Here is a 23199-nt window from a genome sequence, read left to right as displayed (position 1 = left end):
AGGAGCGGTTGTTGTCTAGCACTTGCACTAGGTACTTTTTTTCAACAATATGCAGAGCACTCGGCTTCATTTATAGTCATTTGGTGTATTACTAGTGTAGTGGCAATACCGAATCGCCGCTGGTCTTTCGTGTCGAACGTATAGTCTAGACTTGTGCATGCAGGGTATTGCAAATCTGTAACAGGTGGGGTAGGTTTTATTTCTCCGCCTTTGTTGGTTTCATCTGAATTCTCAAATTTTTCCGAATGGTTCTCCTATTGACTTTGATTTTTAGAAATTTGTACAGGGGCAGTTCAGTCAAGTATTGTAACCAAGCATGCACATTCGTTTCTTCATTGAGCGAGATTCATACGAGGGTTTGCATAGAAGTTTCCATTTGATGCGATTTTATGTCTATAGCTACATCATCGCAAATGTCTTGTGGCAAGCTCTGAACTGTCTTTTGAACATCTGTGGGTACGTTGACGATCTGCTCCTTAATTTTGCATTGGCCTCTACAGATGCGAATGCTCCTGAATAATAGTAGAAGTGGAATGAGATGTTCCTAGGCTGGATTTAGCACTGGGGAGATAGGTTGGGTAGGGTGAATGTGAAGTGAAAAAAAAAAAAAACAATCGACAGATGCCACTGCACGCATTCAATAAAACCATAAAGTATGGCATCAGTGATTTTTGCGAATGCGAGACTTCAAGACATAATGTTACTTTTTGTAGCAATATGTGGTAACTGAAGTTAGTTTTAAATATTCAAAACCAATACAGCTACAGCAAGTGATACTAAAAATAAATATCAGTCATCTGCAGCTGCAATTCAGACCCGAGCCTTTGAAGTGGGTCGTCAGCGTCCCACACCTTGCACCACTTTGCTGGCTGGAGCAGCATGTGACTCTTAAATAACTTCAGGCAAGCAATTGCAGTGCCACAAGTGGCTTCACCTTGTTTCAGCTTCACTTTTTATATATTTATGCTGTGGCCATTTTGATCATTCCCCTGTTCCGACCTAAAAATAAATACACCCTCCGCCTCCAGTACTGCAGAACGGCTGTCATTCATCTGTGCAACAGAGCAATGATTGGCGATTTCATTTCTTACCATAAGCACATTTTCGCTGGTAAGGCAAATGCCCTGCGTATAACATTTAAAAGTTCGCTGTTCCTTGTTAAAACGTTATGTCTTGCAGAGCAGTAAAGTCGTAATTTTTTATGAAATTCGCCAAGAAGTAAAATTTTTCGACCAGAAAACTAGTGAAATGAACACGAGCCTGTATGGGCAAGTAGTATACCTTTAACCCACTGCAATTCAGTAATAAATAAATGGAAATTTTGCTTGGGTGAGATGGTGATCACTGTGGGTACAGCTCGCATTCATTCTTGGGCAGTAACCTACTGTAAGTACTCTCTGCTAGAGGATATCAGGGTGGCTGCAACCAACGTAAGTGTAAAGGACTAGATGCACCATCTAAAACCATTAAATTCAAGTGAGCATTCCTGATAATATTCACTCAATTCATGGGCATGCCCATGCAACAAGAGTTAGGCACCCGATGTATAGGTATCTAATTGGTGCTCCTCCTTTGACCCCTACAATGAGTTATAATTAGTATACATCAGGGCATGACATTATTTTCACCTCATAATTATTCTCCTTCACTTATAAAAGAAAGTTAACAACAACAGATCTTCGATTGCTAGCTACATTGTAGCTCGGTATATTATTTTCAGTCAAACACTTACCTTGAGCCATTTATCGTGACATAAAAAGACTTGATATTTAAAGCACAAGCAATGCCCATAAAAGCTGTCACCCATTCTCAGAACTCAACTACAAATATTCATATGTACAGTGCTGATAATATTCCACTGGTGAGCAAGTGACAGGTTCTCAAGCAACACTGTCGAAGCATCACCTGGCAGTGACACAAGACAAAGATTAAAAAAAAAATCACTTTATTGAAGTGATATAAATGAAAATGTTATACACAATGTTTCATGGTACATAAATAGGTGAGTGGATGACAATTTCAAAATGAAAAACCTAAATCACTACATTTCTATTCAGTCCACTTCCTCAATCGTTGGCCCAGTGTGCTGAGCGGTCTGCTGCCCATGCTTTTGTCCGTGGGCCTGGTGCATTTTGCTCATGATTGGCATGCAAACCTGCTGAAGCTCCTTGAGACGATGCTCATACTCTTCTTTTTCAGCCAGGCTGTTTCCATCAATCCACGAGATTGTTTCCCGGCACTTTGTCAGCACAGAGTCCTTCTCCGAGGATGACAGCTTCTCGCCAGCTTCCTCAGCTGCTTGCTTCACTCCATAGACGTAGGACTCGAGGTTGTTTCTGGCAGCCACCCTCTCGCGCTGTACGTCGTCTTCCTGCTTGAACTTCTCAGCCTCGGCAAGCATTCGGTCAATCTCCTCCTTGGAGAGACGGCCCTTGTCATTGGTGATGCGGATGCACTCTTGCTTGCCAGTGCTCTTGTCTTTGGCCGAGACTTGCAAGATGCCGTTGGCATCCATGTCGAAGGTGACTTCTATTTGTGGAACCCCTCTTGGTGCTGGTGGAATGCCGTTGAGGTTGAATGTCCCCAACAGATGGTTGTCTTTGGTGAGAGCACGTTCACCTTCGTAAACTTGGATGGTGACTGCAGGTTGGTTGTCGGAGTATGTGGTGAACGTCTGCGAAGTCTTGCATGGGATGCGTGAGTTGCGCTCCACAATGCGGGTCATGACCCCGCCCGCCGTCTCGATGCCTAACGACAGCGGCGCCACGTCAACCAGTAGAACGTCACGAATGCTGTCGCTCGAATCTCCGCTCAACACGGCAGCTTGAACCGCAGCGCCGTAGGCAACGGCCTCGTCCGGGTTGATGCCCATGGAGAGTTCTTTACCGTTGAAGAAGTCCTTGAGCAGCTTCTGGACTTTAGGGATTCGAGTGGAACCGCCCACGAGTACTACGTCGTGAATCTGCGACTTATCCATCTTGGCGTCGCGAAGTGCTCGCTCCACTGGCTCCAATGTGCTCCGGAACAGGTCCATGCAGAGCTCTTCGAACCTGGCTCGAGTGATCTTGCTGTAGAAGTCGACGCCTTCGAACAGTGCGTCAATCTCAATGCTCGCCTCGGCAGAACTCGACAGTGTCCTCTTGGCGCGCTCACAGGCAGTGCGGAGTCTTCGCACGGCTCGAGGATTCACTCTGAGGTCTTTGCGGTGTTTCCTCTTGAATTCCTGCACAAAGTGCTCCACCATTCGGTTGTCAAAGTCTTCACCTCCGAGATGTGTGTCACCTGCCGTGGAGCGCACTTCGAACATGGAGCCTTCGTCGATGGTCAGCACCGAAACATCGAAGGTGCCACCACCGAGATCGAAGATGAGGACGTTCTTCTCTCCACGCAGGTTCTTATCGAGGCCATAGGCAAGCGCGGCTGCAGTAGGTTCGTTGATGATGCGCAGCACGTTGAGACCAGCGATAGCGCCGGCATCTTTCGTCGCCTGCCTCTGAGAATCGTTGAAGTAAGCGGGCACCGTGATGACAGCGTCGCTCACCTTCTTTCCCAAGTACGCCTCGGCCGTCTCCTTCATCTTGGTCAAAACCATGGCGCTGATCTCCTCCGGGTTGAAACGCTTTCGCTCACCCTTGAACTCGACGCTGATCTTGGGCTTGCCTCCGTCGTTCTCAACCTTGAAAGGCCAGTGCCGGATGTCGTCTTGGATCTTGGGGTCATCGTAGCGGCGCCCGATCAATCTCTTGGCATCGAACACCGTGTTTTCGGGGTTCATGGCCGCCTGCGCTTTGGCTGCATCACCGATCAGCCGCTCCGTGTCTGTGAAGGCAACGTAGCTCGGCGTCGTGCGATTGCCCTGATCGTTGGCGATGATCTCGACGCGACCGTGTTGAAAGACTCCCACGCACGAGTACGTGGTGCCCAGGTCGATGCGATGGCTGGAACGTCTGACTGCATGCGGCTAGGCATGATGAGTGCGTTGTGTGGTATGCGTTCTTTGCAGAACTATCGCTCACGTATTCGAGTGATCAAGTCACAATTCTGCCTGACGCTCGCTCGGCGCGCGATTTATACCGTTCGCGCGCTTTTCTAGAAACGCTGAGAAGCTTCGCGAGCTACGCCAACCAATAGGAGCAAAGCCAGCCAATGTCGTCAACCGAGCCGTTCTGCCATTGGTCAGGCGCTCGTAGAAGCTCCGAGAAAGGTCTCGCATCGTCTGCTGCTGCTACTGCCTTCAAAATAAATCACAACAAACGGCTGATTCCTTGTAATTTCTTTCTTTTAATACCCGGCCGTATGTCTACCCTCAGTTTAAATGTAATATATGTTCTGACCTCGAATGCGTGTCCTTCGTACAATAACGCCGATTAATTGCGGGAAAACTTACGACAGTTTGTGCATCACGTTGGCAATAAATCTCTTTGACCACATATTTTAGCTACTCATAAAATCTTATGGAAATAAAGCAATATGTGTGATATCATGCGCATAATAATTACGTGTTTACATGTGGCACATTCTGTGCGATCCTGCTCTGCTGAATTAGCTAATCGCGAATGCACGAGAACATTCGAGTTTCGGCGAGATGTAAACACAAGCAGTAGGCAATGTCCGTTCCGTGACTTGACCGTGACTTAAACAAGGTTCTGCCCGAGCTGCGCTTCACGTTCAAGCGATAATCAGCTACCTTTGTGTGTTAAGATTTGCTTTTGTCAGAAGTGGGAGTGTCAGTGATTTGTTTAGCTTTTCACAGGCATAGGATTGTCCTCGTATGTGGACTGTGCTTTGCTCACGGAACGTGTGTTTGCCGTGTTTGATGTTTTCACGTGTAGCTGTTGAGTGCTCAGGGAAACCTTTTTTTTTTTTTGCATTTGCTTCCACGCAGTATCGCGCCGCAGAGCGCATGTATAAGTAAATCCAGTGATGGTTGTGGTGCCTCTGAACAGTAAACTTTGTTAGTAATTGCTCCGGATCTGCACCGAAGTGACACTGAAACAATGAGAATGGCGAACTTTTACTGCCTCTGAACAGTAAACTTTGTTAGTAATTGCTCCGGATCTGCACCGAAGTGACACTGAAACAATGAGAATGGCGAACTTTTACTATTTAACCGACTCATAAGTCGTAAAGAAACTGGAAACAATCTGAGTACAATCATCGCAGTGTGCTACTAGTGTGCAGCATTATCGGCTCTGATCTCATTTGTGCGACGAGAATCGACATATTAAACATATAGCTCATTAGGCCGGGGTTTTTTTTCCCCTCAGATAGACATGCAGGCTAATGCGGTGAAATGTGAAAATGATCGGGGTTAATTTTATCTCGTACCGATTATCTACTGCTTATTTGGCTACAGTTAAATCGAGCTGCGGTCACTTCTAAAATGTGGCGCTCAGCTTTTCCAGTTTGGTTTGATTTTTGCCACAAATCCTACTACTTTGAATTGTAGTTCATTTCACAGCGCACTTTTGACAACCTGCCATTGTTTGCTACACGGAATTCACATTGATTGTTGTCTGTTAAGTAATTTCATTAGAAATAATAATATTTACGGGGTGCTTCGACAATGTGCAGAAGTCCAATCAATGTATGGCAAATTTAATGTCTGCTCCCAAAACACCAGCGGCTGCTTTAAACTAGCACTTTTTTCTGCTCCAAAAACACTTATGGTTGCTCTGAAGCAGTACTTTTCCTGCTCCAAATTATGATCCAGACAATATAAAGGCATCTCCATCACTGTAAATCTATTAATCTCAATGGCAAAAGTGCTGAAGTTGAAAAGATGTGATAACTAGGTCATGAAAGTTGGCTCCCAGCACTTAAGTGCACGACCATGCATGAGAAATTGAGGTGACTGCATTGTACAGACGAGATCACAATTGTCTAGAGCAGCGGCGTTCGTGTTTGTTGTTTGCAGCTGCTACTTCACGTCAGCTGCAAGCTATTATTTTTGCTCGAATCATAGCAAAAGAACCTGGTATGCAGTGTAACTGTGTGGTATCATTACAGCATTGGCATCTGTATATTTTTGCTGAAAGAGGCAGCTAAAGCGACTGGCTGGGTGGTGTAGATAAGAGGGATTCCATCTGTACTTACAGGTTCTGTAATTAGACTTGAGGTTAAAATGATTAATTTTTAGACTTTGTTTTGCTCATAATTCAACACTATCGACTGCAAAGACGGGAGTATTTTCCGCCTCACCCCAAGCTAAATCGGGCCCAGTCTGTTCAGTGGCGGCAGCTACACACACATACATAAACCCTGTCACCACGCACCACATATATCTTGACGTCTATAGTTCTAATCTATGCCAATACTATACCACCAGAGCCACTCTTGACCATATCCTATGGGAATGTCCAGCATTAGTCAGATATTCTGGGGTCGAGGCCTTCAATGAAGACCTTAGGGCGCGTTGGCGGACTGCGCTGCTCAGTTCGGGCCTGGACAAACAACTTTGGGCAATCCAGCAAGCCAAGGAAGCTGCCGGGAGACACGGTCTCTCCGTTGGCCCCTAGGTGGGAGCCCATCTCAGCAATCTGCCGGGAATTAAAGTCTCCATCTCTCTCTCTCTGTTTTGCACTTGTATTTTATATATATATATAAAATGTTATGCTGGCCAGATTTTATCAGATAAAGCTCACTTTGTAAATATTTACTGCAGTTATTATCTTGGTTAGATTATAAAAAAATAAAAAGGTCTTTCATGACCCATGACTTCAGCAAGAGCCAGCCCAATTAATTATTCTTCCTCTTCTGGTGTAAGCTTTTCATCCTCGTACTGTGATATTGACATTTATGAAGTCAACATTTCGAGCTTAAAATTGACGCCTTGGCCATATTTAGCATTAGTCGACAAAAGAGAGAAAACGTCAATGTAGGAACTGTGTGTGTTTTTGCATTTTGATGGCACCGACATTTTGAAGTAAGCATCTAGTATTTTCCCCAGCACAAGCAGCGTCTTGTTAGGGCGATTCGGTTGTTCCCCTTGTTTTATAAGATGGACATGCTGTCCAGGTTGATAGATTCATTACCGGCAAGATCACTAATGCTTTCCAATGGCAAAAAAATGGTTTATTTCCTACTGATTGTTTCTCAAATGAGAACATAGTAGTGATAGTCATATTTGCTATGTGTGTCACATGACTGATTTCCAAGATGCATGTACATTATACACCTCTTTTTGATAAATAAACAGCAAGAGTTTGTGTGCAACAACGGTGTAGTGTCTTTTTATTCACTTATATGTATGTGTTCTTATTATGTAATATTCTTACTAGTATGGCTTACAAAGAATTGGTTTTATGGATGTCACTTGTGCGTCATTGCATGTTTCGTCCTTCTAGACTGGTCTTCATCAGCTACATGTATTATATGACACACAATCTGTCAAGCCTGAGTTATTCTTATCCTAGGTATGTGTCGGTATCACTGAGAACAAGTTCTAGTGCACCTTTGTGGTGCTGTTGTTACGGTGCTCAGTTACTGTCTCGAAGGTTGTGGGTTGGGTTCCAGCTGCAGAGGTCGCGTTTCAATGAAGACAATGTGCCAGTGGCCTGTGTGCTACACCTTGTTGGCGCACATTAAAGAACACCAGATGCTCAACGTTTGCAGAGCTCTCCACTATGCCATACACCTTAATCGTATACAGAGTTTCAGCGCATGAAACTCTGTATTTTACTATTAGGGACAATGAATACCTGCTTTATCCTCAGCATGTCGAAAACCAAATTACATTACTCTACTCTTCAATAGCTGTGTAGTTGAGTATAGGTTCCCGTGCACTCTATTGGATGCTGTACTGTCAGCCGCAAAAGCTTGTGGGATCTGCCGCGTGTGGCTGAGTGGCGAAAACCGAGCGGTTATAAACTACCGTGCCTCGGCTTTTTGCGGAGGCTATCATACACGGCCTCGGGGATCAGCAACGGCACACTCAGACGTGCCGCTGCTGAATTTCATTTCGAACACCGTGGCCGATAACCTGAACATCGTGCCGCATTACGGTATGCGGTGCAGCAATGCAGTTTTCTGCCGCCCCGTCATGCGCTGCAAACCCCGCAAACTTTTGCGGCCAACAGTACATTCCTTACGCTGTGACAAAAGTGCGTAGGCCTGAGACATGTCTGCGGAGTGAATGAAAATCTTTCATATGTCATTAATAACTAGAGTCACGAACCAGTTTATATGGTTGAATCAATGTTAAGCTTGCCTGTAGCATACTTTTGAAGTGTGGCTGCAGGTGTAGAGAATGCCCCATTTACAAAGCATCATTCACGTATCAAAATACAAATGAGCACTTGTTCAAATCTCGAGAAGTAAGGTTTCTTGTCTTGTTCTTGTAAATCACTGAAATGTTAAATATTGAGGATATATTCAGGTAGTGTCAGTTCCAGTAATTGTGCGCATGTATTGTAAGATTTAGCTGTACGAGTGAAGCCCTCATGCTCCACCTTTCTACATTGCCAGTTGTATGTCCTTCGTACGGTCCACGTACTGTGCCTATGTACCTCTTCTCCTAGTTCCTAAGGCTTCATTTTCAACTACTCTACTTGCTATTTTATGTGATGTAGGTAATGTCCAAGCTGACTCATCTGGCCCAACGCAATACTATATGACATAGAAGTAATGCTGATAGGGAAACTATAATGGTAAACAGTTTAACCTCATCATAATAAACACTGATATACCCTATGATCACTTACAGCAAATGAAAGGTGAACTTGAATTGGCCACTCTTCAATGGCATTTATCATTTATACAATGAAACCGGAAATGCGAGCACTACTGTGATATTAGCTATTATGAAGAAATAGTTGGTTTGCCCAAGGGTCAAGATTGGAATGTTAGAATAAAAAGTAACATTATTATTAGAAAACAATGGACATTTTAAAATAAATACTGCTGTATCACTAATGCCTGTTCAAAAGTTTAGATGTATCCTTTAAATATTTGAGAACACAGGCCGTTTTTGCCAAAAGAACATGTTCTGGTGTAATTTCACCTTCCCATGTTTTGGTCTCTTCAGTCTTAAATGCCAATAAAGGCGGGTAAGGATTACTTTATTTATGGTAGGTTTTCAAGCCCATAATAATTCATTTTCGTATCTAGGAATCTCGCTCGAGTAATGAATATAGAATGTAACGAGCTCTTTTATGGTGCCCGTGCTAGTGTAATAAAGTTTGAATATTATATTTTTGTTCTACTTTCACTAGCATAGCGCTCAAATTTGGGTGCACGTTAAAGAACCCCAGGTGGTTGAAATTTCCAGAGACCTCCACTACGGTGTCTCTCATTATTATATAGTGGTTTTGGGACTTAAACTTCACATCATCATCCGGTGGCATAACCATTCAACGTGAACATCTACTCAAACCACTGCATGTCCTAAGCAAAATTGTCCATTATTTTAGCACAAGCAAGCAGTGTAATAAGAAAATCTACCGCTAATGTAGTTCTTGCACATCAATTGGTGTATTTCTAAATCCTGAACCTGCGGAAGTGCGTAGCACAAGCAAGACAGTGATTCCGATTGCACATTCATTAGCCCGTCTACGAATAATCTCTCGTAAAACTTTGTGTAACACCAGCGCTGAAGAAGCGACGGTGGGATGAGCAATAATGCCTGGCGAGGTGGTGGCGCCCAATCTTGTGCTGTGTGGATACCACATGCAGGCTTTCTTCATTCACAGTGTTTTTAGCTATCTTAAGTGAAAAAAATATTTGGATTACTTCTTGGTTATTTGTTGTCTGATATTACGTTAGACATGGTTAATTTATTTTAACCTGCTTTTGAGTGCTATATAGGTTTGTTTTAGGCCTGTATCGACCATTTTATTTTCAGCATGATCATGCCACATAAGATCAATGAATGGACGAGATGCCAGGTCCCCAAAGTGCTATTCCCCTAATATAAGTACTTTATGCATGTGGGAGACTTAAATGATTTCATGCTCGGACTCTTACTATAATCTTATCCTGAACAGATCACCTACGCAGAGCCTACAATTGAACAAGGCTTGTGAAGGTTTGAGGCAGTAAGTAAAAAGTCAACCACCTTACGATCGCCGTCACTCACTACAGCTACGTACCTTCCTCTAGTGCTCAACAGCCAAAACACGAGGTTTCACAAGAATGCGTCAGATGATCTTTATACACAGTACATCTATATGATAGTATTTGTAGGTCGATGATGGATTTCATAAGCAGCATAATTTTAGATTTGCAAAGCCTACACTTGGCCATTAAATTTGACAGCTGTATTTTAATCATTTATGCCATTGAACGGCATTTTATGATTGTAAATTATATGTAAGACATTGCTGTTTGTTTCATTCACTAGTGTAATTATGAACAGCATGTTGTAATTAGTAATATTTCCACTACAGGACCCTTTTCTGTACATGACCTCTACACGATTCTTGCCTTACCACCAGCGTGTACAAGTGATTCCGAATTGCATAAATGTTGCAACATTTCTGGCCATCGGACACCATTATGATACAGCATTACAAGAAACTCCACGTATTTAGCATATTTAGCATGCCATATCGTAGTGCTTTAAAGGTAAAGTAACGTGCGTCAACCAAGCTCTAGTGCAAAAAAAACGCGGCTTCAATATTGTCAATGAAGCAACTTGTTTACATTGCTTGGAACGTTCAGTCTGTTTTGAATATTGTTAGTAGGCCTGTATGCGTTTCTAAAATGGTTATACCAGTTCATGCAAATGCACGCTTCAGGACATTAATGCAGCAATATTCCCATCGCAAATTAAAAATGAGAAGCCCCAAAGCTTCCGTTATGGACAAAGTAAGAGTAACCTTTCTTCCAATGTTAGGCTTTTTAAGTTTATCAAATGACTGCAGCCTAAATTTGCCTATGTTTTCTCGCGGTAATGCAATGCTTTTTTCGAAAGGCAATGCATGTTTCAGCACAACTTAGACTTCTTATCATTGACATGTATCCACATTACTTCAACCAAAGCAGGTATTTTAACAGTTTGCAGGCACTAAATTACGACTAGTGATTTCCAACTAAATATATCTGTACCTGATATCAAAGAAACCTTTAAACACATCTAGTTCTGTAAATACAATGTACATACTCACCTTGAAGCAGCATTCATTGAATGCAGCTGGTACTGTGTGTGGCTAAAAAAAATGGAGTGACCACTTACTCACACTCTAGTTTCAGTATATGTCGTGTGATAGTGCAAGCATGGCACAGGGCAGCAAGCAACAGTCATTTAAGCAAAACTGTCCTCAGTTCGATTCCAACACATAGCGATATTCATTTATATCTTTACGCAGATGACATTGCTTTCTTTGCGACAAACAGTGATCTGCAATTACTTTATCAGACATTACAGAATTACCTAAACATGATAGAGGAATGGCTTCAAAAAATTGGAATGTCTCTAAATGTAAACAAAAGCGCGCTTCTAGCGTTGTCGTTCAGGGATCCTGTTAACATCTCCTTGATGTATGGCACAGAGCAGATTCCCCAGGTGGATTCACTTAAATACTTAGGCATCATATATAACAGCTCGTTAAATTGGAAAAGCCACATCGATCACATTGCGTCCAAAGCAACACGAGCCATGGGGTGGTTACGCAAGCTCAGCAACATAAAAAGGGGGTTGCGAAGAAATACATTGGTAATGGTCTATAAAATGTACATTCGTCCTATCATGGAATTCGGCTGCGTCTTATTTTCGGGCAGTGCGACATATAAAATGAGACCGCTAATACTATTAGAAAGGGAGGCCTTACGACTGTGCCTTGGACTGCCCAAGTTTGTTGCTAACAACGTGCTATACATGGAAGCGCGTCTACCGTCATTGTTAAATAGATTCAAAATGCTTACTATCCAAACATTTTTAAAACTATACACTGTGCCCCAGAGAGCATCCTTTTATGCTTTTATTAAAGAACCAAGTTTATTTTTTGAAACTTGGTGGTCACGATTCCACTGCCCACAGATCTTGTTCGTTCAAGCGCTGCTAGAACCACTGAACGTCAAAATAAAACATATTTTCACAACAAGAGACGTTAACTTAGATCTTATGATAGAATTTGAGAATATTTATCCCTCTAACGCAAAGCAAATGCCATTTCAATATTTAAATGATCGGCTGCAGGATTACTTGGCGCATTTGAACTTGAACAACATAATTGCGACCGATGCATCCGTATCAAATGAAAAGGCTGGGGCAGGTATCTTCTCACGTTCCCTTGACTGGTCCTTTTCGGTTAGACTCCCAGATTACACACCAATATTCATGGCAGAATTATTTGCTATTGTACTGGCACTACGGAAACTTCCTTTGGGCGAATCGGAAGCAGTCGTAATTACAGATTCTTTTTCAGTATGTGCTGCTCTGTCTTCAGGAGCCAACTTAACACTTATGCACATGTTTCGACAACTCATACCGACAAACTTGAAAAAACTGCAGCTCTTATGGGTACCAGGTCATCGTGGCATATATCTCAATGAGATGGCGGATGCACTAGCCACAGTATCTCTTAGCGGTCCCATTATCCCGATTTTGCCTGATACGGCTTACGCGACAGCAATAAGGTTTAGAAACCTCTGTTTGCGTGAATACGACTGCTACTCATTGGATAAATATCGAGATTTCGCACATCTAAGATGCCGCTGGAATAGACAGTGGTGTGCAACACGGCACTTGGAAGTTACTTTTACAAGATTGCGTTGCAGAATTCCTCAACTGAATTATTATTTGCATAAAGTTGGTCTAAAGGCGTCACCTTTATGTCAGACTTGCCAAAAAATGGAAACGATAGATCACTTCTTTTTGTTCTGTCGCCGGTATTCTCATCAGCGGAAAAGATACCTGGTAGCTCCACTTGAAAAATTGGGATTAGAATTAAATGTGGCAGTAATTTTGTCGTTTGGCAGCATTAAATTCGGTTATAGCCACAGGGACGTCTGCTCTGCGGTATTTGAATACATAATTGAAACAAAGCGATTGCCATGTTAATCTGCCTATATATGTATATATATATGTGTGTGTGTGTATATATATATATGTATGTATATATATATATATATATATATATATATATATATATATATATATATATATATATATATATATATATATATATATATATATATATATATATATATATATATATATATATATATATATATGTATGTATATATATATATATATATATATATATATATATATATATATATATATATATATTCCTGATGAAGGCCAGACTCTAGGCCGAAACGTCGAAATAAACCACGTTGTGACCGCTCACGGAGGATCTACTAGACTATATATATATATATATATATATATATATATATATATATATATATATATATATATATATATATATATATATATATATATATATATATATATATATATATATATATATATATATATATATATATATATATATATATATATATATATATATATATATATATATATATATATACCCACCATTACCTCTGTCTCAAATCGCATCTGATGGCCTGCATCGCTCCCTGCTCAGATATACTCCTTTTTCGATTTTCGGCTTTCCTTTCTATATTTTTTTAGCCCAAAATTACGTTTTCTTTGAAAAACCATTAGCCTTTTAGTTAAGATCCTGCCGCCCGGTTCTTGGCCGATCCCCCTTTGTGGGTGTGCGCCAGAGTGTCAAGGATCATCATCATCATCATCATCAAAACTGTCGCATTGCCTTTCCAATCACACAAGACACAAAGTTTAAAAAAAAAAGATCCATCTCTTTATTGAGGTGTATGAGTGAAAAAGTATTTGTAGAGTGTTAAGTATTTATAGCATGTTTATGTCAATATAAATAGGTGACAAGATGGGTATCTTACAATGAAATTAAATAACCTATGTCACTACTTTTTACTCAGTCCACTTCTTCAACAGTTGGCCCAGCTTGGTAAGGCGTTGACCCATGCTTTTGCCCTTGAGGCTGGTGCATCTTGCTCATGATGGGCATGCAAGCCTGCTGAAGCTCCTTGAGACGATGCTCATACTCTTCTTTTTCAGCCAGGCTGTTTCCGTCAATCCATGAGATGGTTTCCCGGCACTTTGTCAGCACAGAGTCCTTCTCTGAGGATGACAGCTTCTCGCCAGCTTCCTCAGCTGCTTGTTTCACTCCATAGACGTAGGACTCGAGGTTGTTTCTGGCAGCCACCCTCTCGCGCTGTACGTCGTCTTCCTGCTTGAACTTCTCAGCCTCGGCAAGCATTCGGTCAATCTCCTCCTTGGAGAGACGGCCCTTGTCATTGGTGATGCGGATGCATTCTTGCTTGCCAGTGCTTTTGTCTTTGGCCGAAACTTGCAAGATGCCGTTGGCATCCATGTCGAAGGTGACTTCGATTTGTGGAACCCCTCTTGGTGCTGGTGGAATGCCGTTGAGGTTGAATGTCCCCAACAGATGGTTGTCTTTGGTGAGAGCACGTTCACCTTCGTAAACTTGGATGGTGACTGCGGGTTGGTTGTCGGAGTATGTGGTGAACGTCTGCGAAGTCTTGCAAGGGATGCGTGAGTTGCGCTCCACAATGCGGGTCATGACCCCGCCCGCCGTCTCGATGCCTAACGACAGCGGCGCCACGTCAACCAGTAGAACGTCACGGATGCTGTCGCTCGAATCTCCGCTCAACACGGCAGCTTGAACCGCAGCGCCGTATGCAACGGCCTCATCTGGATTGATGCCCATGGAAAGTTCTTTGCCGTTGAAGAAGTCCTTGAGCAGCTTCTGCACCTTGGGGATTCTTGTAGAACCGCCCACGAGTACGACGTCGTGGATCTGCGATTTGTCCATCTTGGCATCGCGAAGTGCCCGCTCCACAGGCTCCAATGTGCTCCGGAACAGGTCCATGCAGAGCTCTTCGAACCTGGCGCGGGTGATCTTGCTGTAGAAGTCAATGCCTTCGAACAGCGCGTCGATCTCAATGCTCGCCTCGGCAGAACTCGAGAGTGTCCTCTTGGCGCGCTCACAGGCAGTGCGGAGTCGTCGCACGGCTCGAGGGTTTACCCTGAGGTCCTTGCGGTGTTTCCTCTTGAATTCCTGCACAAAGTGCTCCACCATTCGGTTGTCGAAATCTTCTCCTCCGAGATGTGTGTCACCTGCCGTGGAGCGCACTTCGAACATGGAGCCTTCGTCGATGGTCAGCACGGACACATCGAAGGTGCCTCCACCGAGATCAAAGATGAGGACGTTCTTCTCTCCGCGCAGGTTCTTATCGAGGCCATAGGCAAGCGCGGCTGCAGTGGGTTCGTTGATGATGCGCAGCACGTTGAGACCAGCGATAGCGCCGGCATCTTTCGTCGCCTGCCTCTGAGAATCGTTGAAGTAAGCGGGCACCGTGATCACAGCGTCGCTCACCTTCTTTCCCAGGTACGCCTCGGCCGTCTCCTTCATCTTGGTCAAAACCATGGCGCTGATCTCCTCTGGGTTGAAACGTTTTCGCTCGCCCTTGAACTCGACGCTGATCTTGGGCTTGCCTTCGTCGTTCTCAACCTTGAAGGGCCAGTGCCGGATGTCGTCTTGGATCTTGGGGTCGTCGTAGCGGCGCCCGATCAGTCTCTTGGCATCGAACACCGTGTTTTCGGGGTTCATGGCCGCCTGCGCCTTTGCTGCATCGCCGATCAGCCGCTCCGTGTCCGTGAAGGCAACGTAGCTCGGCGTCGTGCGATTGCCCTGATCGTTGGCGATGATCTCGACGCGACCGTGTTGAAAGACTCCCACGCACGAGTACGTGGTGCCCAGGTCGATGCCGATGGCTGGGACGTCTGACTGCATGCGGCTAGGCATGATGAGTGCGTTGTGTGGTATGCGTTCTTTGCAGAACTATCGCTCACGTATTCAAGTGATCAAGTCACAAGTCTGCCTGATGCTCGCTCGGCGCGCGATTTATACCGTTCGCGCGCTTTTCCAGAAACGCTGAGAAGCTTCGCGAGCCGCAACAACCAATAGGAGCAAAGCGGGCCAACGTCACCAACCTAGCCGCTCTGCGATTGGTCGGCAGCCTTGAGAAGCTCCGAGAAAGCTCTCGTGTCGTCTGCTGCTGCTTTCGGGTCAAAAGTCAAACATACAAAAATGGAAGCCGTTTCGTTTTGTTTAAGGCACAAATGTGTGATACAGGTGCTTATTGCTGGAATACAATGGAATACTGCTAGAGTGTCTCTGTGTGACAAATAAGTGAAACGATTGATGTAGCGCGAGAACAGAACGGCGACAGAAAATTACGAGCGCTACTCGTCTTCTTAGCGCTCGTTTTATTCTTGTACCTTTGTCGTCGTTCTGTACTCGCGCTGAAACAATCGTCATGTCATAGCAACTAGCCCAAATCGCCACGCCACAGAACAGCGAAAGTTTTGTCCAGACCGCTCCAGTGGGAAACCGGAACAGAGAATTGAATTTTAATAATGTGTTCCAGCGTCAAAGTTACTCTGCAGAGCGTTGTATCCAATTCTACGCAAACCTACGTAAGCTTTGTAGCACGATTCGCACGCCGTACCGACCCAGGTTAGGCCGTCAGGTGCTGATATCCCGTCGTTGAGACATCCGCGAGTCCAACTAGAAGGCGCGAGAACTTTCGAGAACCAACGTGATCGCGCTGCAATGGGAGAGAGGCCGTAAGTATGCTGTAGGCGGGGCGATGACGCAAGTTTCCTCCTTTCTAGCAATCTCGAAGGTTCGCGTTCTTGCCGTGCAAAGGCGTACGCGTGTATAAATAGCGGCGTCGTCTGCTCCGCCGCAGATTCAGATCCCAACTGCTGTGAAACGTTCGATCAAGGTGATCCTGTTCGTTGGTTCAACTTCGCTCTCAGTGCATTCCCCTCTTTGAACTTCTACGAAGTCGCTCTGCAAATTCCGTCATGGTGCGGTTGGTCTTCTACCCGCTCTTCAACAACGAGGAAGACTTGTTCTCTCCTCTCAAGACCCTGGACCAACTGAGCGACTCCGTGATTTCGGCAGTGCGTCAAGCGGACAACGAAACGAAGCAGGCGTCGTTTGATCGCAGTCCAAGCTGCGTTTGTCTACGCGGTGCCTCGCCGCTGAGCTGCCGTCGCAAGCGTCACTTCAGCGAAGAAGAGTCGTCGCGAAGTGCCGTCGACTCAACCGCGGACGACGACTCCAAGTTCGTCGTGAACTGCAACGTACGCGGTTACAAGCCCGAAGAGATCTCCGTGAAGGCGATCGGCGACTGCGTCGAGGTGAGCGCCAAGCACGAAGAAGACAGCGAGGACGGTAGCAGCTACGTGAAGCGAGAGTCCACCCAGCGGTTCACCCTCCCCGAAGGAGTGAAGGCAGAGACGGTCACCTGCGCCCTGTCGTCTTCGGGCGTGCTGGCCATTGAGGCTCCCAAGCCGGAGGTTCCGAGCAAGAAGCCGAGGATGATCCCGATCACGGTAGAATCGCCCAAGCCGATCGAAGCGGCGTCAGAGGAGTCTAACAAGGAGGCAGAAAAGCAGAAAGAAGGCGCGGCGCCCGCGTCCTGAACATTCCTGAATTGTGCGCATATTTATTGTCCCACGCTCATTCATAGGATCATGTCTTTCTGTTCGCGAAGTGCGTTCACATTCCGTCATTTCTACGTCTCGTGAATGTTTTAATAAACGGGTGTATTTATCCCGCACATGAGCTACTTGCGTTCGATTTTGTTTTGTTCCTGTCTGGGACGTGCAGGCCCCCGAATATTGGAGGCCGCTATTTCAGCCACAGGCTTTCGCGACTAGTTTGCAGAAATAACCTTACTATGTAGCAGGGATGATTGGTGTATTGATAAAAAAGCCTTGTTGTGTTGTACACGTACACAACAAATAAAATGATTTGGCAGATCCCACGCCTTGCAGGAATCGGTTTCATGCGAAGCAGTCAGGTAATTGCCTATGCCACACTTATTGGCCTTGAGCAAAGCGTTACAAGGTGGATCGATGTGTTTTTGTCGGTAGAGTTGTACGCACATCGATTGCGGGCTTACAATAGAAACGTCAACTACACTGGTGTGTAAAGCGCAGCTTAGATTGTCAGCCGTAACTTCATCACTCACGCTAGAGCACACACGTCACTATTATACAAATGATGCAACTTAACGGTGTGACAATGTGGATATCATTCGCAATTTTTAGTCTATTTAGGTCAAGCAACGCTTGACTAGCACTTGCTGATAGGTTGTGAATTATATAAGTACAAGCATAGTGTTCATTAGACTGCCTTAAAATTGCGACCAACAATGAAACCACAACTGATGATGACCTGGCATGACACATACGTTTATTGCTTTCTTATAAAACCAGATAACCAGCAATGGGACCACAATTGCAGCTGTGCCAACATTACACCTGCATAGTGTCTTTTTCTAAAGCAGCTCCATGACTCTGCATGGCTCTGTGGTAGAATACTTGACTTCCACGCAGAATGCTTGGGTTTGATTGCTGCTTGAATAATAATTTTTTTTTTGCTTTCGTTGGGCCAATACTGCCAATGTAAGCAGGTTTTTTTTTACCGCTGTCGCATTTATACTACCAATGTCCGTTCTCGCAGTTCCAGGGCACATATAAACTGTGCCACACATCTCTGGAGGAAAGGGTACGTGTGACGACGTACCCCCGTGACAAGATTTCCACGTTATTCATATCATGACCACAAGGCAGTCATATTCATCCAACTCTCTTACCATCCCATACCAATTGTGATCTACACCACATTAGGGAGGTGTAGACATCAATCACAAAAAAATCTAGATGTAGGCAGCTAAATATGTAAGTAGATAGAAACGCTAAAAAAACCTTTGGTTTGCAAAGGCATGCTTAAGCATGTCCTTGCAAACTTCCATTCTTGTGTATTCTGCAATTTTATCTAAGCACAGGAGTTGAGTATGTGTATGCACAGAATAATAACTTCTCTTCCACACATTGTTATCATATTGTGGTTTTGAGATATCAAAAAGTGTAGTTTAGTAAGCAAGAGGCGATATCAATGAGACTATTCTTCTAAAACTTCAAAACAGCCAAATGGTTAAGGAACATTCTTTTCACAACAAAACCACTAACAAGATGCTGTTTAACCTCGATCTAAGTAAGTCACTGGGACCTGTGAATTGCTTCATTAAATCGAGAACTTCGCAAAATCGAGAGAACGAAAAATTCTGTTGGTGAGATCGACAGAAACAGCTTGTCATTTTCGCCTGCATGCGCTTTGTGAGCAGTGGGAGCACACGATTCCCGTAGCTGGCCAGTAAAATCAAGTGTCCTTGGTACTTTCGTGTACCCCTGCAAACCGCCCCAGAAACTCAACGCGTCTATCTCAGTGAGGCTTAGTGTGTTATTCCAAGCAGTCTCGGTTTGTAGTTTTGTAAGATCCAAAGCGAGAATTCTGCGGTGTCGTTCGTACTTCTCTTATGCTGGCGGCATACTGCCAGACACTCTAAATGCCACCAATTTGGAAAAAATTTGTTTTTCACGCATCTTTTCTCCTGGAACACTTCGTTAAAGTGGGTTTCATGGCAATGTTTGCTTCATTATTTAGAATTCGTAAAGTCATTAAGCCTGTGGGTAACGACGGGAGAAATCTGAACTCGATCACTAAATTGGGAAATTCATAAAAATGGGTTTCATAAAATTGAGTTTTAACTTCCCAGTTCAATGACAATTGTGAGGGTAAAGTTAAAATGAGAAATCGAAATAAACACAAGGACACAAGTTTAGTCACTCTCCTTGGCAGTTACATTTCGTAAAAATTAATTGGACGTCCTTTACTACATTGTGCTATCGCAACCATATCATATTTTTGGTACACAATACTCAAGAATTGTCCTCTCTTCTTTAATTGAGTAAGCACCAAAATGTCATCAAGCAGTGCTGTTTGTTAAGTATGCCATTAAGTTATGTCTACCGGGAGGGAAGAACTTCTTTCATTCAAATTAGGGCATGAGTGAGGGCTGGTAATAACACTGGTTGCTGGAAGAAATATTGGGGGTGTCAGCTGGCCACTTTTGCCCTTTTTAATCAGTGTTGCATCTACGTTATTCCAAGAATATCATGATAAGCAAAGTCACTGGCAAGCATTGTCATCGGGAAATTTGACATATCCTGTAATTAAGGGCCATCGAGTTGCTAAAAACTTTCTTTTGATAATGACAGTAGGTAGCTGTCATTCAATTCTATTTTGTACAAGTCGTTTAATGGTGAAGGTTGAAAACTCAAGGTGCTGTGTCGATAAAAATGAAGATTTAAAATACAAACGGGTGTGCGCATCAAGACATTTCCCTGTCGCCTCCAGTACGCCTTTGCGTGCAGTATTAGCCCCATTTGGCCCAGGAACCCTCCAATTTTGCAAGCATTCAATTTTGCTTCACTTAACTGTGAGCTAGCATTATGCAATGATAATTTCTAGCTTCTTTACCTTTGTTTTGAAATGACATTTCGTACACTGTAGTTCATTACAAATAATCCTGTATTTGTTTTGCTCTTAAACTGTATCAATATGCCACCCCTCTATAATCGACAAAAATCTTCCCTGAAGTTACCACCAATAAATAAATAAATGAACATTCAGGACAGATCTTTCTTATAATGGAGACATTTGCTCATTTTCCAGTCCCACGCGAATTATAAGATTCCATCCACGATCACCGCAAGGCAGCCCACAACTGACGAGCTCTCAGGTACAGCCAACCAGTTTCAGAGTACCATTTTGTGAAGATTCTGTTTCAAAATAAGGAAGTGCTAATCTCATAAGCAAGATAGGCCACAATTGAATGCCTGAACAATGCTTTTCCAAGGGAAGGCAAAGAGTAAGAAAAGAAACTTACACTAACCAGGCCACTAGATAGTAAGATACTGAAGCTGAAAGTGTTTCGTAAAGGCAGGAATACTTGGAGATAGACAAAGTGCTGCTTTATTAAGTGGCAATCCTTCTTTGCTCTTCACCTAATTATATGAAAACACACAATATACAAGATTGATTAGACAATAGCTTAAAGCCAATCTAATGCCTAAAGTTACACTTTCCCTTCAGGTAGCCACCAAGGCTGAAGATAGTGAAGGAGCGAAGGAAGCAATGGTGTTGGAAAGAGAAGTCACTATAGCTGCATACAAATACTTCCATTTACGAGCTCTTTACATAGGTTACATCTGTGTTGGCTCCAAGTGCAAAATGATGTGTGATGTGAAAGAGCTGATCAGAGTAGAAGGCAACTTTTTTGTGTCAGAACATAATTTTTGTCAAAAAAATTTCAATAGAGCAGGCAAAAACATGCATATATAAGTGCTGTCCATGTTGTTCTTTTGTGTTTTTGCTTGCGCTGTTGGAATTTCTCAACGAGGAGCTACCGATTCGCCAATACACTCACATTGAACCATTTCTTTTTTTGGATTTCCTTCACTTCTTATGGTGTAAGCTTTTTTTTTTTTAGTTTTTGCTGTTAACACAGCACTAATGTAGTTCCTACATAATTCTGTATTTACCAATAATATCGTTATTGTGCAGGTCATAGTGTAGTTTTGAATCTTGCTCTTAATGCAGCTCTATTATCATGAAACACGAAGTGTGCAGCGTAGGCAATTAAATGCTTGCCAGCGCTTTGGCCATTGCACGCTGGCTAAGGCGGTGGCTCCTCCACTTACACAGCATGGGTGTCAACCGGATTGTTCAGAAACATCTTCCACTATTTTAGGCAAATTACTGTGATTAAATGTCAGTTATTTTTGTAGTTTACATTACTTTAAACCATGAAATATGCATTTTGAACTGATTTTCAACATCGTTAGCCTGTTTTAACAGCATTACTGTGCGTGGTGAGACAGTGCATGGACGAGAAGCCTGGCCCCCAAAGTGATCTGTACTTGAAAGTTGAGTGCAATTTTGTTAGACAAGGGGCCTCTACACTCCCAGTCGTGTAGTGGCTATGGTCGAGCAGAGCAGTATGGCAATGGCATTTCTTCTTGATGCACCTGGTGTATAGGCTGGTCTTCAAGCCGTCCCCTGAAGCTATTGCTACTACCATGATACACCACCATGCCAAGTCTGACGAGACCATATGGGTCAATAAAATAAAGAGATAGTCACTTCCGGTTGATGTTGCCGGCTGTTAAATACTCATACACATGCACCAGCGATGAAACGTAAAACATGATGTTGCAGCCACGTTTCCGGGTGCAGGGTTTGACAGCTGTCGCACTTTGCAGCTAAATTCAGGTGCTACGGCACAGTACCCGGCTGATAAACAAGTTTGGCACAACAGGGGCACAGGACGGCGCAGGTGATTAAGTTTGGCGCGAAATGCCACAGCTGTTCCAGCCCTATGCCTATAAGGTAATTCATTCGGTTAATGTAGCATTACCAGCAGAGCATTACAAAAAGTTAGGTGCAGCTCACAATTGGTGTTCTACACTGGTAGGTGTTCTGTGACATCGCTGGTTGTTAATACATGCAATTTCCTGAAAAGGAGTGGGTAACGTAAAAACACCAATTTGTCGTTTCTTCCCATGTGGTCACATGATCCCCAATGCTGTGAAACTGGTTTATAAGTAATGAATTATTTGAAATAGATTTTTAGTGTAACATCAGTGTAGAAATGTAGGTAAAATACCTCTATATCTATTTTTTTTTTGTAACATACTTCCTTCACAAAAACATCTATCCGACGGCTACTTCACGAAAAAATGTTGGCTCTTGTGTAGACCGTGTGCACATCATCGGCTCTCTGGTTCATGGGACAAACATTGTGACCCAAGAGCAATTCAAGATCCACAATTCCTAGGAGACTCATATGAGCCACAAATTTTCTGATGCCATGGCACACAGTCTCAGCAAATTTTATAACCTTCGCGCACAACTGCCACGTATTCACGGTATGTTAATTTTCTTGTTCTTGTCATCCGAGGTGATTTTCTGGTGGACAGGTGCTGTTTTGTGTTTGTTTGAAAAATAATTTTGGTACATTGTTTCACTTCATTTGCTTGCATCGTCATGAGGGCCTGCGGGTTCTTTTTTTCAAATAAAAATAAGATAAAAAATTACTTCACCAGTGGTCTCGTGAGGCAACTACGGGTGAAGTTCGTCGTCGCAAAGGTAAACTGTACGTACATAATGTACCGCACGTCAGTGACGTGGTGTTTTTCTTTTTCTGGCTATCCGTAAAGTTAGCGCCAGGGCGAGTAATCAATTACCGATTAGGCACCCAGCC

At 43.6% G+C, this 23199-nt stretch overlaps 3 protein-coding genes across 3 annotated transcripts; 1 reads left to right on the top strand and 2 right to left on the bottom strand.

Annotated features, from left to right (window-relative positions):
• Positions 1 to 1930: 1930 nt before the first annotated feature.
• Positions 1931 to 4056, bottom strand: LOC119181080 (heat shock protein 68). Its single transcript, XM_037432253.2, has one exon. It carries the CDS (start codon positions 3773 to 3775, stop codon positions 2054 to 2056), a length of 1722 nt encoding a protein of 573 aa, XP_037288150.2. The 5' UTR covers positions 3776 to 4056; the 3' UTR covers positions 1931 to 2053.
• Positions 4057 to 13749: 9693 nt separating this feature from the next.
• On the bottom strand, positions 13750 to 15940 carry LOC119180947 (heat shock protein 68). The gene has a single exon (XM_037432090.2). It carries the CDS (start codon positions 15816 to 15818, stop codon positions 13905 to 13907), a length of 1914 nt encoding a protein of 637 aa, XP_037287987.2. The 5' UTR covers positions 15819 to 15940; the 3' UTR covers positions 13750 to 13904.
• A 794-nt stretch (positions 15941 to 16734) lies between these two features.
• Positions 16735 to 17651, top strand: LOC119180948 (alpha-crystallin A chain). The gene has a single exon (XM_037432091.2). It carries the CDS (start codon positions 16886 to 16888, stop codon positions 17507 to 17509), a length of 624 nt encoding a protein of 207 aa, XP_037287988.2. The 5' UTR covers positions 16735 to 16885; the 3' UTR covers positions 17510 to 17651.
• Positions 17652 to 23199: the final 5548 nt, after the last annotated feature.

The sequence above is a fragment of the Rhipicephalus microplus genome, chromosome 10 (genome assembly GCF_043290135.1).
Source record: "Rhipicephalus microplus isolate Deutch F79 chromosome 10, USDA_Rmic, whole genome shotgun sequence".
NCBI classification, from domain to species: domain Eukaryota; kingdom Metazoa; phylum Arthropoda; class Arachnida; order Ixodida; family Ixodidae; genus Rhipicephalus; species Rhipicephalus microplus.
The sequence above is the reverse complement of the archived record's forward strand: the minus strand, read 5'-3'. Positions and strand labels throughout refer to the sequence as shown.